At 53.1% G+C, this 19,654-nt stretch overlaps 1 protein-coding gene across 2 annotated transcripts in view; it reads left to right on the top strand.

Annotated features, from left to right (window-relative positions):
- Window positions 1–19,654, top strand: part of MAEL (maelstrom spermatogenic transposon silencer) — a 161,159-nt gene that overhangs the window by 72,376 nt on the left and 69,129 nt on the right. For both annotated transcript variants that reach the window (XM_075334916.1, XM_075334915.1), the window contains exon 8: window positions 3,018–3,072. In XM_075334916.1, the coding sequence (XP_075191031.1) occupies window positions 3,018–3,072 (55 nt within the window). The remainder of the gene's footprint in view (window positions 1–3,017; window positions 3,073–19,654) is intronic.

Below are 19,654 nucleotides of genomic sequence, written 5' to 3'. Positions count from 1 at the left end.
TCGGGAGGTATAAAGGAGGGGTGACCCCCACTTGTTACACCCCGATTGTGACGTACTGGTAGCCAGCGCGGGGGATTTCTGAGTGACCCCCCCGGTGGTTTGTGACATATTGGTGGCAGCAGTGGGATCGAGATAATAGTGTGTGTGAGTGTGAGACCCATACTCCCAGACACTAAAGACTGCCTGCAGCAGCTGTGGCTGCTGGGGTCTTCAGACTAGCTCAACACTAGAGTGTCAGAGTGCAGATACTGTAAGGTGTGTGGAGGCATCAGGTGTCAGTTCTGTGTCAGTGACCAAAGTCTGCAAGAATGGCTGAGAGCACCAGGAGCAAAGCCAAAGGAATGGCCGATGCTCAGGCCAGAGACGATGAGGAGGTTGTCCACGAGCCCTCCAAGAGCCCGACGCCAGAGAACAGCTCTGCAGAGGACATCGCACAACCTGGCACTGCTGGACAAAATGAGGAGGAGCTCGCCCAAGGGTCCTATATAGATATATAGATAGATAGATGTTGTTGTTTGTAGTTACCAAGTGTTTGTGTAGGGTGCTGTACATGTTCTGGGTGTTGTCTGGGTGTGGCGGGGGTGAGAGCGGTGTTGTTTGTGTGTTGCGTTGTGTGTCTGTAGCGTTGTGTGTGTGTGTGTGTTGCGCGGTTTGTTTGTGTGTGTGGGGTGTGTGTGTGTGTTTTGGGGGGGGGGGGAAGTACGTTTTGTGCAATGTGTGTGTTGTGCGGTATGTGCGTATATTTGTGTGTGCGGCGTTGTCTGTGTGTGTGGGTGTCTGTGTAGGGCGGTGTTTGTGGTTCCCAGTGTGTGGTGTGTTGTGCAGTGCGTGTGTGTCGGGGTGTGGGTGGGTGTGTGTGTGTGTGTGTGTGTGTTTTGGGGGGAGGTGTGCACCCCCCATCGTGCTCCATCCCCCATGCTGCGCACCCCCCATCGTGCTCCATCCCCCATGCTGCGCACCCCATCGTGCTCCATCCCCCATGCTGCGCACCCCCCATCGTGCTCCATCCCCCATGCTGCGCACCCTCCATCGTGCTCCATCCCCCATGCTGCGCACCCCCCATCGTGCTCCATCCCCCATGCTGCGCACCCCCCATCGTGCTCCATCCCCCATGCTGCGCACCCCCCATCGTGCTCCATCCCCCATGCTGCGCACCCCCCATCGTGCTCCATCCCCCATGCTGCGCACCCCCCATCGTGCTCCATCCCCCATGCTGCGCACCCTCCATCGTGCTCCATCCCCCATGCTGCGCACCCCCCATCGTGCTCCATCCCCCATGCTGCGCACCCCCCATCGTGCTCCATCCCCCATGCTGCGCACCCCCCATCGTGCTCCATCCCCCATGCTGCGCACCCCCCATCGTGCTCCATCCCCCATGCTGCGCACCCTCCATCGTGCTCCATCCCCCATGCTGCGCACCCTCCATCGTGCTCCATCCCCCATGCTGCGCACTCCCCATCGTGCTCCATCCCCCATGCTGCGCACTCCCCATCGTGCTACATCCCCCATGCTGCGCACCCCCATTGTGCTCCATCCCCCATGCTGCGCACCCCCCATCGTGCTCCATCCCCCATGCTGAGCACCCTCCATCGTGCTACATCCCCCATGCTGCGCACCCTCCATCGTGCTCCATCCCCCATGCTGCGCACCCCCATCGTGCTCTATCCCCCATGCTGCGCACTCCCCATCGTGCTACATCCCCCATGCTACGCACTCCCCATCGTGCTCCATCCCCCATGCTGCGCACTCCCCATCGTGCTCCATCCCCCATGCTGCGCACCCTCCATCGTGCTACATCCCCCATGCTGCGCACCCTCCATCGTGCTCCATCCCCCATGCTGCGCACCCTCCATCGTGCTCCATCCCCCATGCTGCGCACCCCCCATCGTGCTCTATCCCCCATGCTGCGCACTCCCCATCGTGCTACATCCCCCATGCTACGCACTCCCCATCGTGCTCCATCCCCCATGCTGCGCACCCCCCATCGTGCTCCATCCCCCATGCTGCGCACCCCCCATCGTGCTCCATCCCCCATGCTGTGCACCCCCATCGTGCTCCATCCCCCATGCTGTGCACCCCCCATCGTGCTCCATCCCCCATGCTGTGCACCCCCCATCGTGCTCCATCCCCCATGCTGCGCACCCCCCATCGTGCTCCATCCCCCATGCTGCGCACCCCCCATCGTGCTCCATCCCCCATGCTATAATAGTTCTCCTATTATACTCAGAGAGGAGTATAATAGGGGGACTATAATAGGAGTAGTCCTGGGAGGGAGAGGAGTATAATGCCGGCTCCCTGCACATGTGTACCGGGAGCCGGTGTACGCTGGTAACTATGATACACATCGGGTAACTAAGGGACCTTAGTTATCCGATGTGTATAATGGTTACCAGCGTTCACCAGCTCCGTCACGATCCCAGCAGCGCAAGGTTATGTCTGGCGATGCGTGCGGAGGGCCGGGGCGAGCGGCCAATCCGTGCGGGGGGGCGGGGCCAGGCCGAGGCGAGCTACCAATCCGTGGGGGGGGGGCCAGGCCGAGGCAGCGGCCAATCAGACGCTTGTCACCGTAAGGACACAATTTTGGAGACAGACAGACAGAATGAATAAGGCAATTATAGATATATGTTTTGACCATAAAATTGCTAATATGTGTCACATGTTGCAGCACTGAAGTAAGTGTCCTTTCTCTGGATTCCCAGCCACGCTGCTCAGTACTGCTGCAAAGTGTCCTCCATGCAGCTTCTGCACGTGTGCTACATGGACAGCAGAGCAGGGATCCTCATGTCAGTGTGTGCTGTGTACGGGAGACATCATGGCATCTAATATATATGTATACATACACGCGCACACACACACACACACACTATCTCAGAAACAAAGGAAAGTCAGAGATGACGCCTACAGAGGAAAAATGCAGGAAACAAATCACATAATGGCCAGAAATCGTCTTACTCCTCACGTACACACGATACATGGTCACTGAAATGACACGTCTTGATGTTTTCTATATGTTTTAGAGCCTTGACATTCCTAGAGTCAGATGGTGTCTGCAGTGGCTGGCCGTCAAGGCTGGTGAGTATATACATACGTGTTCTACAGCCAAGAGGCGTGTACATAATATTCTCATTAAAAAATGACTCCTATTGATTCTTCTTCCATCTAAATCACTTTATATGACCCCTCCTCTACCCTAGCAGAATAGTGAGTGCAGCTCTGGAGTAAAATACAGGATATAACTGAGGGTCAGTGCAGGATCAGTAATGTATGTACACAGTGAAAGCACCAGCAGAATAGTGAGTGCAGCTCTGGAGTATAATACAGGATGTAACTCAGGATCAGTAATGTATATACACAGTGACTGCACCAGCCGAATAGTGAGTGCAGCTCTGGAGTATAATACAGGAGGTAGCTCAGGATCAGTAATGTATGTACACAGTGACTGCACCAGCAGAATAGTGAGTGCAGCTCTGGAGTATAATACAGGAGGTAGCTCAGGATCAGTAATGTATGTACACAGTGACTGCACCAGCAGAATAGTGAGTGCAGCTCTGGAGAATAATACAGGCTATAACTCAGGATCACTATAGAATATATGTATGTACACAGTATACTGTAATACTCCAGTATTGCATTATACAGACGTACACTCCCTGACTGACGTTCTGTCGCTTATCCATGTTATGTAAATAAAAGCTTAGAACCTGACTTTAAATTCATCTGTTGGTTTTATAAATTACTCTTTTGAAAGCTGTAAGCCTCCCAAATTTGCTTTAGGTTATGAAAATAAAGTTGCTGCAAAGCTGAAATATTGATCATTTAATGAACACAGAAAGGTCAGATTTTGGCAAGACAAACGTTTTGTCGCCCACACAAAGTAATGTGAAATTCAAACAATTAAAACTTCTAATACAAAGAAATGTTGCATAACATTGGTGAATGAAGTTGTGGTGCTATTAGAGCCATATTTAATATGTTGTGTGACTTCCATGAGCTTGAAAGACGGCATCCATGCGGTTCAACAATGATTCATACAATTTATTGATGAAGTCATCAGGAATAGCAGAGAATGCATCTTACACGCCTCCTGGAGTTCATCTAGACTCATTGGTTTTGTCTTCCAAGCTTCCGCTTTCATCCTACCCCAAACATGCTCAATGATGTTCATGTCTGGTGACTGGGCTGGCCAGTTCTTGAGCAGCTTGATCTTCTTTGCCAGAAGGAGCTTTGTTGTAGAGATGGATGTATGAGATGGAGATCGTCCTGCTGCAGAATTTGACCCCTTTTATGATTGGGAATGTTGAGGTAGCTAATACTTCTTGATATTTCTTCAGCGCTCTATTGGGAGACCCAGACGATTGGGGTATAGCTACTGCCCTCTGGAGGCCACACAAAGCACTACATTAAAAGTGCAAGGCCCCTCCCCCTCTGGCTATACCCCCCCGTGGTATCACGGGTTCTCCAGTTTTCCAGATCAGTTCTCCAGATATTTTAGGCTATTGATATTACCTTCCACCTTGCAAATGTTTAGCACACCCCCATACTAAATATAACCCCAGACTATGATCTTAACACCACCAATTGTAACTGTTTTCTGGGTGTATTTCGGATCCATATGGGCTCCAGTAGGTCTCCTGCAGTATTTGCGGTGGCTTTTGGTGCAATTCAACTGAAGATTCATCAGAGAAATCCACCTTCTGCCACTTTTCCAGCGTCCATCTGTTTAGCAGTCTGTGGGACTTGGCAAATGCCACATGGTTTTTTAATTGCCTTTTGTTTATTGCTGGCTTCTGGGCACTGATTCGACCATGGAGGCCATTTCGAGACGGAATCCTACAAACTGTTCCTAGTTGACACAGGGACTTGAGGTGACCAGGCCTGTTGGAGCTCTGCTGCAGTGGAAGAGAGGCTGGCTTTGGATTTTCTAACTAACAAACGCTCCTCCTGAGCAGTTGTCTTGCGGGGTCTGCCGGACCTGGGCTTGTCAAAAACATCTCCAGTCTCTTCAAATCTTTTTTTAATTCTTTGTACTTGACGCTGAGACACATTAAAGGTGCCAGCCACCTCTGCAGTGGATCTGGTCTTCAGCCTCTTGATGACCAAGGCTTTGGTCACAGGGTGGATTTTTGGCATGTTGTCAGAGGTCAAGTTGCAGTTCATGTAAAGTTCTGGGTTTCTTTTTATACACACCCACTAATTAACCGATCATTTAGTGAGCACAGGTGATGATGTAAACTAGGATTGGGTGCATTATATGACAAGGCGACAAAACTTTTGTCTTGCCAAAATCTGACCTTTCTGTGTTCATTAAATGATCAATATTTCAGCTTTGCAGCATCTTTATTTTCATAACCTAAACCAAATTTCTTTATCGCTCCTTTGGGAGACCCAGACCATGGGTGTTTAGCTTCTACCTCCGGAGGACACACAAAGTACTACACTTAAAAGTATAGCTCCTCCCCCTGAGCTTATACACCCCCTGGTGAGCAGACCCAGCCAGTTTATCGCTTTGTGTTTAGGAGGCATGGAAGTACTCTTCCAGTCCGCGAAACAGATTTTTTCTTCGGCGCTCCATTGGGAGACCCAGACGATTGGGGTGTATAGCACTGCCTCCGGAGGCCACACAAAGCAATTACACTAAAAAGTGTAAGGCCCCTCCCCTTCTGGCTATACACCCCCAGTGGGATCACTGGCTCACCAGTTTTCTGCTTTGTGCGAAGGAGGTCAGACATCCACGCATAGCTCCACTGTTTAGTCAGCAGTAGCTGCTGACTATATCGGATGGAAGAAAAGAGGGCCCATACTAGGGGCCCCCAGCATGCTCCCTTCTTACCCCACTTGTGGTTTGTAAGGTTGAGGTACCCATTGCGGGTACAGAGGCTGGAGCCCACATGCTGCTTTCCTTCCCCATCCCCCTGAGGGGCTCTGAGGAAGTGGGATCTTACCGGCCTCCAAGCCCTGAGGCCGGGCTCCGTCCACAGACCCATTGAACCTGCTGGATAAGGAGCCGGGGTACCGTTCAGGGACAAGGCCCTGCAACTTTCAGGTACTCTGTGTCCCCGTACAGACAGGCACGCACACGCCAGACTTGCTGGGTGTGCTAGTGCGCCGGGGACAGTAGCGCTCCACGCTGGGCTTGGATCACAGCAGCTTAGCTGTGTGGATTCATGTGCTGGGAACTACCGCGCCGGCCACTCTCGGAGCGGCGGCGCGGCTGGGACTTGTAGTGCGCCGGGGACTTAGCGCCGACCGCGCTTTTACGGCGGCGGCGCTTATAAATTTAGTCCCCGGCTTTTGCGGCCTAGCTCCGCTTCGTTCCCGCCCCCTCCCTGTCAATCAGGGAATGGGACAGACGCTGTGCAATCGTCAGCGCCGAGGGCTGGAGCCTTATTTACATGCTCCAGCCCTCTCACTAGGCACAGTGGGACGCAGGTTTCCCGCTTTTGGTCTGAGCACGCCCAGGGCCCGCCCCCCCCTCCACAGGACGCCGGCAGCCATTCCTGCATGCAGTCTGGCTGGAGGACGGACACAGGCTCTGGGAGACCCAGACTAGGGATTTCTGGCGACCACACACCCGCGTTTAGCGGGCGGTAAGCAGCACCTTAGTGCTGGCCCCACTAGTGCCACAGTGTGTATTGGTGTACTTTTTCCTGTACCAGATATATATATATATATATATATATACTGCACTGTACGGTCGCTTCTTGGCTGTATACCCCTATATTGCTCTGAGGAGACAGCAACATGTCATCCACAAAACGCAAGGGTGCCAAGGCACGGGCTGTATACTCTGCTTGTACAGCATGTGGGGCTAATCTACCAGCAGGCTCCAACGACCCTCATTGTGTGCAATGTTCAGTCCCAGTGGCACTTCGTCAGCCAGAGCATATGGTGGTGGTAGCCCAGGCAGAGGCGCCTGTGAACCCTGCCCCGGTGACGGGGACAGAATTTGCAGTCTTTGCTGATAAAATGTCTGTGACTATGACAAAAATCCTGGAGACCTTGCAGTCCAGGCCAGTGGCTCAGACCATGGACTCTGCTGTGGCTATGTTCCCAGGTCCCCCTCAGTTGGAACTAATCCGTACTTCGAGGGGGTCCCAGGCATCACAGGCTGAGGGCTCTGATTCTGATGACAGTCCCAGGCCGCCTAAGAGAGCTCGCTGGGAGAGACCCTCCACGTCGTCACGCGGGTCAGAGTCTCAGCGAGAAGGGTCTCTATATGATGAGACAGAGGTGGGTGATTAGGAGTCTGGTCCTGACACCGCACTCAATTTGGATACGCCAGATGGTGACGCCATGGTAAATGACCTTATAGCGGCCATCAATAGGCTGTTGGATATCTCTCCCCCAGCCCCTTCTGCAGAGGAGGCAGCTGCACAGCAGGAGAAATTCCATTTCCTGTATCCCAAGCGTAAATTGAGTACTTTTCTGGACCACTCTGACTTCAGAGAATCCATCCAGAAACACAATACTTATCCGGACAAGCGTTTTTCCAAACGTCTTAAGGATACACGTTATCCCTTTCCCCCTGAAGTGGTCAAGCGCTGGACCCAGTGTCCAAAAGTGGACCCTCCAATATCCAGGCTTGCAGCTAGATCCATAGTTGCAGTGGAGGATGGGGCTTCACTTAACCCCTTAACGACCGCGGGCCGTAAAATTACGTCCTAAATGACATAATCTTACTGCCCGCGGTCCTCCGGCGGCAGCATGCCGCGATCGGCACACATCTCAGCTGATTTTCACAGCTGAGATGTGTGCCTGCTAGGCACGAGCAGAATCGTTATCTGCTCGTGCCGATTAACCCCTTATATGGCGCTGTCAATACATGACAGCGCCATTATAAGCGCAATCGCGGTAAAGTTTTTACTTACCGCCGAAACCGGAAGTCACGTGACGCGATCACGTGACTCCCGATAGTTGTCATGGTAGTACAGGGTCATGTGATGACTCCTGTACTACACATGAATTGGTTTCACTTTCGCTGTGCCCGGGGCACAGCAAAAGAGAAAGACAGCGTATCTGCTGTTTACAGCCTTCCAGCTGTGATCAGCAGATACTGCAGAGCGATCGGAATGCTGATCGCAATAGCCCCCTAGGGGGACTAGTAAAATAAAAAAAAAAAGTAAAAAAATAAGTTTTAAAAAATTAAAAAAAAACAAAAAAACCTAAAAGTTCAAATCACCCCCCATTCGCCCCATTGAAAATTAAAGGGTTAAAAAAATAAAAAATATACACACATTTGGTATCGCCGCGTTCAAAAACGCCCGATCTATCAAAATATAAAATCAATTAATCTGATCAGTAAACGGCGTAGCGGCAAAAAAATTCCAAACGCCAAAACGACGTTTTTTTGTCGCCCCAACTTTTGCGCAAAATGCAATAAGAGGCGATCAAAACGTAGCATCTGCGCAAAAATGGTACCGTTAAAAACGTCAGCTCGAGACGCAAAAAATAAGCCGTCATTGAGCCTAAGATCCCGAAAAATGAGAACGCTACGGGTCACGGAATATGGCGTAAAACGTGCGCCACTTTTTTCGGACAAACTTCCGATTTTTTTTTAACCCCTTATATAAAAGTAAACCTATACATGTTTGGTGTCTACGAACGCGCACTGACCTGAGGCATCACACAGACACATCAGTTTTACCATATAGTGAACACAGTGAATAAAATATCTCAAAAACCATAGTGCTATCGCACTTTTTTTGCAATTTTTCAGCATTTGGAATTTTTTTGCCATTTTCTAGTACACAATATGGTAAAACTGATGGTTTCATTTAAAAGTACAGCTCGTTCCGCAAAAAATGAGCCCTCACATGACCATATTGACTGAAAAATAAAAAAGTTACGTCTCTCAGAAAAAGAATGGCGAAAAAAAAAAACGGAAAGCGAAAAATCGGCCGGTCGTGAAAGGGTTAAAGATGCCAATGACAGACAGATGGACCTTTGGTTGAAATCTGTCTATGAAGCTATTGGCGCGTCGTTTGCTCCAGCATTCGCGGCCGTGTGGGCGCTCCAAGCTATTTCAGCTGGTCTGGCACAGGTGGACTCTTTCTTAAGTCCAGCAGTGCCGCAAGTGGCGTCCTTAACTACGCAAATGACTGCGTTTGCGACCTACGCTATCAATGCGGTACTAGAATCTACGAGCCGTACCTCAATGGCATCCGCCAACTCTGTAGTTTTGCGCAGAGCCTTGTGGTTAAAAGAATGGAAAGCAGATTCTGCTTCTAAAAAATGTTTAACCAGCTTGCCACTATCTGGAGACAGACTGTTTGGTGAGCAACTGGCGGAAATCATTAAACAGTCCAAAGGTAAGGACTCTTCCTTACCCCAGCCCAGATCAACCAAACCTCAACAGAGGAAGTGGCAGTCAAAGTTTCGGTCCTTTCGAGGCTCGGGCAAGTCCCAATTCTCCTCGTCCAAAGGGACTCAGAAAGAGCAAAGGAGCTCTGATTCCTGGCGGTCTCACTCACGCCCCAAGAAAGCAGCCGGAGGTACTGCTTCCAAGGCGGCTGCCTCATGACTTTCGGCCGCCTCCCTCCGCATCCTCGGTCGGTGGCAGGCTCTCCCGCTTTTGCGACATTTGGCTGCCACAGGTCAAAGACCAGTGGGTAACAGACATTTTGTCTCACGGGTACAGGATAGAGTTCAGTTCTCGTCCTCCGCCTCGGTTCTTCAGAACTTCCCCACATCCCGACCGAGCAGATGCCCTTCTGCAGGCGGTGCATTCTCTAAGAGCAGAAGGAGTGGTGGTCCCTGTTCCTCTTCGGGAACAAGGACAAGGTTTTTACTCCAATCTCTTTGTGGTGCCAAAAAAGGACGGCTCATTCCGTCCTGTTCTGGACCTAAAACTGCTCAACAAGCATGTGAACGCCAGGCGGTTCCGGATGGAATCCCTCCGCTCAGTCATTGCCTCAATGTCTCAAGGAGATTTCCTAGCATCAATAGACATCAAAGATGCTTATCTCCACGTGCCGATTGCTACAGAGCACCAACGCTTTCTACGCTTCGTGATAGGAGACGACCATCTTCAGTTCGTAGCTCTGCCATTTGGTCTGGCGACAGCCCCACGGGTGTTCACCAAGGTCATGGCGGCAGTGGTAGCAGTCTTGCACTCTCAGGGACATTCTGTGATCCCTTACTTGGACGATCTACTTGTCAAGGCACCCTCTCAGGAGGCATGCCAACTCAGCCTGAACGTTGCACTGGAGACTCTCCAGACGTTCGGGTGGATCATCAACTTCTCAAAGTCAAATCTGTTACCGACCCAATCACTGACGTATCTTGGCATGGAGTTTCATACTCTCTCAGCGATAGTGAAGCTTCCGCTGGACAAGCAGCGGTCACTACAGACGGGGGTGCAGGCTCTCCTTCAAAGTCAGTCGCACTCCTTAAGACGCCTCATGCACTTCCTCGGGAAGATGGTGGCGGCAATGGAGGCGGTTCCGTTTGCGCAGTTTCATCTGCGCCCACTTCAATGGGACATTCTCCGCCAATGGGACGGGAAGTCAACATCCCTGGACAGGAAAGTCTCCCTTTCCCAGACGGCCAAGGACTCTCTGCAGTGGTGGCTTCTTCCCACCTCATTATCACAGGGAAGATCCTTCCTACCACCGTCCTGGGCGGTGGTCACGACAGACGCGAGTCTGTCAGGGTGGGGAGCAGTTTTTCTCCATCACAGGGCTCAGGGTACGTGGACCCAGCAGGAGTCCACCCTTCAGATCAATGTTCTGGAAATCAGAGCAGTGTATCTTGCCCTACTAGCCTTCCAGCAGTGGCTGGAAGGAAGGCAGATCCGAATTCAGTCGGACAACTCCACAGCGGTGGCATACATCAACCACCAAGGGGGGACACGCAGTCGGCAAGCCTTCCAGGAAGTCCGGCGGATTCTGATGTGGGTGGAAGCCACGGCCTCCACCATATCCGCAGTTCACATCCCCGGCGTAGAAAACTGGGAAGCAGACTTCCTCAGTCGCCAGGGCATGGACGCAGGGGAATGGTCCCTTCACCCGGACGTGTTTCAGGAAATCTGTCGCCGCTGGGGAAGGCCGGACGTCGACTTAATGGCGTCCCGGCACAACAACAAGGTCCCAACCTTCATGGCACGGTCTCGCGATCACAGAGCTCTGGCGGCAGACGCCTTAGTGCAAGATTGGTCGCAGTTCCGGCTCCCTTATGTGTTTCCACCTCTGGCACTCTTGCCCAGGGTGCTACGCAAGATCAGATCCGACTGCTGCCGCGTCATACTCGTCGCCCCAGACTGGCCACGGAGGGCGTGGTATCCGGATCTGTGGCATCTCACGGTCGGCCAACCGTGGGCGCTACCAGACCGACCAGACTTGCTGTCCCAAGGGCCGTTTTTCCATCGGAATTCTGCGGCCCTGAACCTGACTGTGTGGCCATTGAGTCCTGGATCCTAGCGTCTTCAGGATTATCCCAAGGGGTCGTTACCACCATGAGACAGGCTAGGAAGCCCACGTCCGCTAAGATCTACCACAGAACGTGGAGGATATTCTTATCCTGGTGCTCTGCTCAGGGAGTGTCTCCCTGGCCATTTGCATTGCCTACTTTTCTTTCTTTCCTGCAATCTGGGTTAGAAAAAGGTTTGTCGCTCGGCTCCCTTAAAGGGCAAGTCTCGGCGCTATCCGTCTTTTTTCAGAAGCGTCTAGCACGACTTTCTAAGGTACGCACGTTCCTGCAGGGGGTTTGTCATATCGTACCCCCGTACAAGCGGCCGTTAGATCCATGGGATCTGAACAGGGTACTGGTTGCCCTCCAGAAGCCGCCCTTCGAGCCTCTGAGGGAGGTTTCACTTTCTAGACTATCACAGAAAGTGGCTTTTCTTCGGCGCTCCATTGGGAGACCCAGACGATTGGGTGTATAGCACTGCCTCCGGAGGCCACACAAAGCAATTACACTAAAAAGTGTAAGGCCCCTCCCCTTCTGGCTATACACCCCCAGTGGGATCACTGGCTCACCAGTTTTCTGCTTTGTGCGAAGGAGGTCAGACATCCACGCATAGCTCCACTGTTTGTAGTCAGCAGTAGCTGCTGGCTATATCGGATGGAAGAAAAGAGGGCCCATATGGGGCCCCCAGCATGCTCCCTTCTCACCCGCGGTGGTGCTTGTAAGGTTGAGGTACCTATTGCTGGTACAGAGGCTGGAGCCCACATGCTGTTTTCCTTCCACATCCCCTGGAGGGCTCTGTGGAAGTGGGATCTTACCGGCCTCCAAGCCCTGAGGCCGGGCTCCATCCACAGACCCAGAGAACCTGCTGGATTTGGAGCGGGAGTGCCGTTCAGGGACAAGGCCCTGCAACTTTCAGGTACTCTGTGTCCCCGGCAGGCACGGACACTCTCAAGGCTTGCTGAGCGTTATAGTGCGCCGGGGACAGTAGCGCTGTGCGCTGGGGTTAGGTCACTGCAGCTTTGCTGAGTGACGTTACATGTTGGGAACTACTGCGCCGACCGCTACTGGAGCGGCGGCGCAGCTGCGACTTGTGGTGCGCCGGGGACTTTGCGCCGACCGCGCTTTTACGGCGGCGGCGCTTCTAACTTTAGCCCCCGGCTTCTGCGGCCTAGCGCCGCTTCGTTCCCGCCCCCACCCTGTCAATCAGGGTAGGGGAGAGACGCTGCTCAATTGGCAGTGCCGAGGGCTGGAGCTTTATTTACATGCTCCAGCCCTCTCACTAGGCACAGTGGGAAGCAGGCTTCCCGCTCTTCGTCTGTATACGCCCAGGGCCCGCCCCCCCTCTCCACAAGGACGCCGGCAGCCATTACACATGCGGTCTGGCTGGGGAAAGGCAGCAGGCTCTGGGAGACCCAGACTAAAGGGATTTCGGCGACCACACACCCGCTCCTAAGCGGGCGGTAAGCTGCACTTTAGTGCTGGCCCCACTAGTGCCTCAGTGTTATATTAGTGTACTTTTTTCTTAGTACCATATATATATATAGTTGCACTGTAAGGTCGCTTCTTGGCTGGACACCCTGTACTGCTCTGAGGAGGCAGCAACATGTCATCCGCAAAACGCAAGGGTGCCAAGGCACAGGCTGTGTACACTGTTTGTACTGCATGTGGGGCTGATCTACCGGCAGGCTCCAAAGACTCACATTGTGTGCAATGTTCAGTCCCAGTGGCACTTCGTCAGCCAGAGCCTATGGTGGTAGTGGCCCAGGCAGAGACGCCTGTGAACCCTGCCCCGGTGACGGGGACAGACTTTGCAGTTTTTGCTGATAAAATGTCTGTGACTATGTCAAAAATCCTGGAGACCTTGCAGTCCAGGCCAGTTACTCAGACCATGGACACTGCTGTGTCTATGCTCTCCGGTCCCCCTCAGTTGGAACTAATCCGTACTTCAAGGGGGTCTCAAGCATCACAGGCTGAAGTCTCTGACTCAGATGACAGTCCCAGGCAGCCTAAGCGAGCTCGCTGGGAAAGACCCTCCACGTCATCACACTGCTCAGGGTCTCAGCGAGAAGAGTCTCTCTGTGATGAGACTGAGGACGGTGATCAGGATTCTAATCCTGAGGCTCCTTTCAATCTGGATGCCCCTGATGGTGACGCCATGGTTAATGACCTTATATCGGCAATTAATAGACTGTTGGATATTTCTCCCCCAGCCCCTTCTGCAGAGGAGGCAGCTGCACAGCAGGAGAAGTTCCATTTCCTGTATCCCAAGCGTAAATTAAGTGCTTTTTTGGACCACTCTGACTTCAGAGAATCGATCCAGAAACACGACGCTCATCCAGACAAGCGTTTCTCTAAACGTTCTAAGGATACCCGTTATCCTTTTCCCTCTGAGGTGGCCAAACGCTGGACCCAGTGTCCAAAGGTGGATCCCCCAATTTCCAAGCTTGCGGCTAGATCCATAGTCGCAGTAGAGGATGGCGCTTCACTTAAAGATGCCAACGACAGACAGATGGACCTTTGGTTGAAATCTGTCTATGAAGCTATCGGCGCGTCGTTTGCTCCAGCATTCGCGGCCGTGTGGGCACTCCAAGCTATTTCAGCTGGTTTAGCACAGGTGGATGCTATCATACATCCAGCAGTGCCGCAGGTGGCGTCCCTAACTTCGCAAATGTCTGCGTTTGCGACCTATGCTATCAATGCTGTCCTAGAATCTACGAGCCGTACCGCTATGGCGTCCGCCAATTCTGTGGTTTTGCGCAGAGCCTTGTGGTTAAAGGACTGGAAAGCAGATGCTGGTTCCAAAAAATGCTTAACCAGCTTGCCATTATCTAGAGACAGACTGTTTGGTGAGCCATTGGCTGAAATCATAAAACAGTCCAAGGGTAAGGACTCTTCCTTACCACAGCCCAGAGCAAGTAAACCTCAACAGAAAAAGTGGCAGTCGAGGTTTCGGTCCTTTCGAGGCTCGGGCAAGGCCCAATTCTCCTCGTCCAAAAGGACTCAGAAAGAACAAGGGAGCTCAGATTCCTGGCGGGCTCACTCACGCCCCAGGAAAGCAAATGGAGGAACCGCTTCCAAAGCGGCTACCTCATGACTTTCGGCCTCCTCCCTCCGCATCCTCGGTCGGTGGCAGGCTCTCCCGCTTTTGCGACATTTGGCTGTCACAGGTCAAAGACCGGTGGGTAATAGACATTTTGTCTCGCGGGTACAGAATCGAGTTCAGTTCTCGACCTCCACTTCGATTCTTCAGAACCTCCCCTCACCCCAACCGAGCAGATGCCCTGCTGCAGGCGGTGGACTCTCTAAGAGCAGAAGGAGTCGTGATCCCTGTCCCCCCTCAGGAACGGGGGCGAGGATTTTACTCCAATCTCTTTGTGGTTCCAAAAAAGGACGGCTCCTTCCGTCCTGTTCTGGACCTAAAACTGCTCAACAAGCATGTGAACGCCAGGCGGTTCCGGATGGAATCCCTCCGCTCAGTCATTGCCTCAATGTCTCAAGGAGATTTCATAGCATCAATAGACATCAAAGATGCTTATCTCCACGTGCCGATTGCTACAGAGCACCAACGCTTTCTACGCTTCGTGATAGGAGACGACCATCTTCAGTTCGTAGCTCTACCATTTGGTCTGGCGACAGCCCCTCGGGTGTTCACCAAGATCATGGCGGCAGTGGTAGCAGTCTTGCACTCTCACGGACACTCTGTGATCCCTTACTTGGACGATCTACTGGTCAAGGCACCCTCTCAAGAGGCATGCCAACTCAGCCTGAATGTTGCACTGGAGACTCTCCAGGCGTTCGGGTGGATCATCAACTTCCCAAAGTCAAATCTGTCACCGACCCAATCACTAACGTATCTTGGCATGGAGTTTCATACTCTCTCAGCGATAGTGAAGCTTCCGCTGGACAAGCAGCGGTCTCTACAGACTGGGGTGCAGGCTCTCCTTCAAAGTCAGTCGCACTCCTTAAGACGCCTCATGCACTTCCTCGGGAAGATGGTGGCGGCAATAGAGGCGGTTCCGTTTGCGCAGTTTCATCTGCGTCCACTTCAATGGGACATTCTCCGCCAATGGGACGGGAAGTCAACATCCCTGGACAGGAAAGTCTCCCTTTCCCAGACGGCCAAAGACTCTCTGCAGCGGTGGCTTCTTCCCACCTCATTATCACAGGGAAGATCCTTCCTACCACCGTCTTGGGCGGTGGTCACGACAGACGCGAGTCTGTCAGGGTGGGGAGCAGTCTTTCTCCACCACAGGGCTCAGGGTACGTGGACTCGGCAGGAGTCCACCCTTCAGATCAATGTTCTGGAAATCAGAGCAGTGTATCTTGCCCTACTAGCCTTCCAGCAGTGGCTGGAAGGAAGGCAGATCCGAATTCAGTCGGACAACTCCACAGCGGTGGCATACATCAACCACCAAGGGGGGACACGCAGTCGGCAAGCCTTCCAGGAAGTCCGGCGGATTCTGATGTGGGTGGAAGCCACAGCCTCCACCATATCCGCAGTTCACATCCCCGGCGTAGAAAACTGGGAAGCAGACTTCCTCAGTCGCCAGGGCATGGACGCAGGGGAATGGTCCCTTCACCCAGACGTGTTTCAGGAAATCTGTCACCGCTGGGGGGTGCCGGACGTCGACCTAATGGCGTCACGGCACAACAACAAGGTCCCAACCTTCATGGCACGGTCTCGCGATCAAAGAGCGCTGGCGGCAGACGCCCTAGTGCAAGATTGGTCGCAGTTCCGGCTCCCTTATGTGTTTCCACCTCTGGCACTCTTGCCCAGAGTGCTACGCAAGATCAGATCCGATTGCAGCCGCGTCATACTTGTCGCCCCAGACTGGCCGAGGAGGGCGTGGTATCCGGATCTGTGGCAGCTCACGGTCGGCCAACCGTGGGCACTCCCAGACCGACCAGACTTACTGTCCCAAGGGCCGTTTTTCCATCGGAATTCTGCGGCCCTGAACCTGACTGTGTGGCCATTGAGTCCTGGATCCTAGCGTCTTCAGGATTGTCCCAAGGGGTCGTTGCCACCATGAGACAGGCTAGGAAGCCCACGTCCGCTAAGATCTACCACAGAACGTGGAGGATATTCTTATCCTGGTCCTCTGCTCAGGGAGTGTCTCCCTGGCCATTTGCATTGCCTACCTTTCTTTCTTTCCTGCAATCTGGGTTAGAAAAAGGTTTGTCGCTCGGCTCCCTTAAAGGTCAGGTCTCGGCGCTATCCGTCTTTTTTCAGAGGCGTTTGGCACGCCTTCCTAAGGTGCGCACGTTCCTACAGGGGGTTTGCCATATCGTACCCCCGTACAAGCGGCCGTTAGATCCATGGGATCTGAACAGGGTACTAGTTGCCCTCCAGAAGCCGCCCTTCGAGCCTCTGAGGGAGGTTTCACTTTCTAGACTATCACAGAAAGTGGCTTTTCTGGTAGCGATCACATCTCTTCGGAGAGTGTCTGAGCTGGCAGCACTATCATCCAAGGCTCCCTTCCTGGTCTTCCACCAGGACAAGGTTGTGCTGCGCCCCATTCAGGAGTTTCTCCCGAAGGTGGTATCCTCTTTTCATCTTAATCAGGATATCTCTTTGCCTTCGTTTTGTCCTCATGCAGTTAATCAGTATGAGAAAGATTTACATTTGTTAGATCTGGTGAGAGCACTCAGAATCTACATTTCCCGCACGGCGCCCTTGCGCCGTTCGGATGCACTCTTTGTCCTTGTCGCTGGTCAGCGCAAAGGGTCGCAGGCTTCTAAGGCCACCCTGGCTCGATGGATCAAAGAACCAATTCTTGAAGCCTACCGTTCTGCTGGGCTTCCGGTTCCATCAGGGCTGAAGGCCCATTCTACCAGAGCCGTGGGTGCATCCTGGGCATTACGACACCAGGCTACGGCTCAACAGGTGTGCCAGGCAGCTACCTGGTCGAGTCTGCACACTTTCACCAAACATTATCAGGTGCATACCTATGCTTCGGCGGACGCCAGCCTAGGTAGAAGAGTCCTGCAGGCGGCAGTTGCCTCCCCGTAGGGGAGGGCTGTCTTGCAGCTCTAACATGAGGTATTTCTTTACCCACCCAGGGACAGCTTTTGGACGTCCCAATCGTCTGGGTCTCCCAATAGAGCGCTGAAGAAGAAGGGAATTTTGTTACTTACCGTAAATTCCTTTTCTTCTAGCTCTTATTGGGAGACCCAGCACCCGCCCTGTTGTCCTTCGGGATTTTTGGTTTGTTTGCGGGTACACATGTTGTTCATGTTGAACGGTTTTCAGTTCTCCGATGTTACTCGGAGAGAATTTGTTTAAACCAGTTATTGGCTTTCCTCCTTCTTGCTTTTACACTAAAACTGGTGAGCCAGTGATCCCACTGGGGGTGTATAGCCAGAAGGGGAGGGGCCTTACACTTTTTAGTGTAATTGCTTTGTGTGGCCTCCGGAGGCAGTGCTATACACCCAATCGTCTGGGTCTCCCAATAAGAGCTAGAAGAAAAGGAATTTACGGTAAGTAACAAAATTCCCTTCTTCTCTCAACTCCCCCCTGCTCCAAGGCCGCCGCCTTCTCTCAGGCCGTGGCATCCTTGCAGGCCAACGGAGTAATTGTACCGGTTCCCGCCCGGGAACGGTTCAGAGGTTTCTACTCAAATCTCTTCCTAGTTCCCAAAAAGGACGGTACCTTCCGGCCCATCCTGGATCTCAAGCTTCTCAACAAGCATGTTCAGGTGCGGCATTTCGCATGGAGTCTCTGCGCTCAGTCATTGCCTCAATGACCCAAGGGGATTTCCTGGCATCCATCGACATCAGAGATGCCTATCTGCATGTGCCAATTGCAGTTTCACACCAGCGTTGGCTACGTTTTGCAGTATGAGAAGATCACTTCCAATTCGTGGCTCTCCCCTTCGGGTTAGCCACGGCCCCTCGGGTATTCACCAAGGTCATGGCAGCAGTGATTGCGGTCCTGCACCTCCAGGGGTTGGCAGTGATTCCTTACCTGGACGACCTTCTAGTCAAGGCTTCATCCAGCGCAGACTGTCAGCGGAGTGTCTCGCTCACTCTCGCCACTCTAGCTCAATTCGGGTGGATTGTCAATCTGCCCAAATCCACTCTGACTCCGACCCAGAGTCTCACGTACCTAGGGATGCAGTTCGAGACCTTGACGGCACTTGTGAAGTTGCCCTTAGTCAGACAGCAGTCCCTCCAGCTAGCGGTGCGCTCTCTGCTGAGGCCCCGCCGTTATACCCTCAGGCGTCTGATGCAGGTGCTGGGTCAAAAGGTGGCGTCCATGGAGGCTGTTCCCTTTGCCCAGTTCCATCTGCGTCCTCTGCAGCTGGACATTCTCCGCTGTTGGGACAAGCGGCCTTCCTCCTTACAGAGGTTAGTGGCTCTGTCGCCACGGACCAGGAGCTCTCTTCAGTGGTGGCTTCGGCCCCTTTCCCTGTCCCAAGGGCGCTCCTTCCTGGCCTCGTCCTGGGTGATCCTCACCACGGATGCCAGTCTATCCGGCTGGGGAGCGGTATGTCTCCACCACAGAGCGCAGGGCACTTGGACTCCGTCCGAATCAGCCCTCTCGATCACTGTGCTGGAAACCAGAGCCGTGCTTCTAGCTCTCCTAGCTTTCACCACCTGTTGGCGGGCAAGCACATCCGAGTCCAGTCAGACAACGCGACAGCGGTTGCCTACATCAATCACCAAGGCGGGACACGCAGCTGCCTGCCGATGTTGGAAGTACAATGCATCCTTCAATGGGCGGAGGACTCAAAGTCCACCATATCCGCAGTCCACATCCCTGGCGTAGAAAACTGGGAGGCAGATTATCTTAGCCGTCAAACCGTGGACGGTGGCGAGTGGTCCCTGCACCCGGCAGTGTTTCAGTCAATCTGCCGCAAATGGGGCACTCCGGACGTGGACCTAATGGCATCCCGTCACAACAACAAGGTTCCCGTTTACGTGGCTCGCTCCCACGACCCTCAGGCATTCGCCGCGGACGCACTGGTTCAAGACTGGTCCCAGTTTCATCTGTCCTACGTGTTTCCCCCTCTATCTCTCTTGCCCAGGGTTCTGCGCAAGATCAGAATGGAGGGCTGTCGAGTCATCCTCATTGCACCGGACTGGCCCAGGCGAGCTTGGTGTCCAGACCTGATCCATCTGTCCGTAGAGATGCCGTGGCATCTCCCGGACCATCCAGACCTACTCTCACAAGGTCCGTTTTTCCGCCCGAATTCTGCGGCTCTCAAATTGACGGCGTGGCTCTTGAGTCCTTGATCTTGACGGCTTC

The sequence above is a fragment of the Anomaloglossus baeobatrachus genome, chromosome 2 (assembly GCF_048569485.1).
Source record: "Anomaloglossus baeobatrachus isolate aAnoBae1 chromosome 2, aAnoBae1.hap1, whole genome shotgun sequence".
Lineage (NCBI taxonomy): Eukaryota > Metazoa > Chordata > Amphibia > Anura > Aromobatidae > Anomaloglossus > Anomaloglossus baeobatrachus.
The sequence above is the reverse complement of the archived record's forward strand: the minus strand, read 5'-3'. Positions and strand labels throughout refer to the sequence as shown.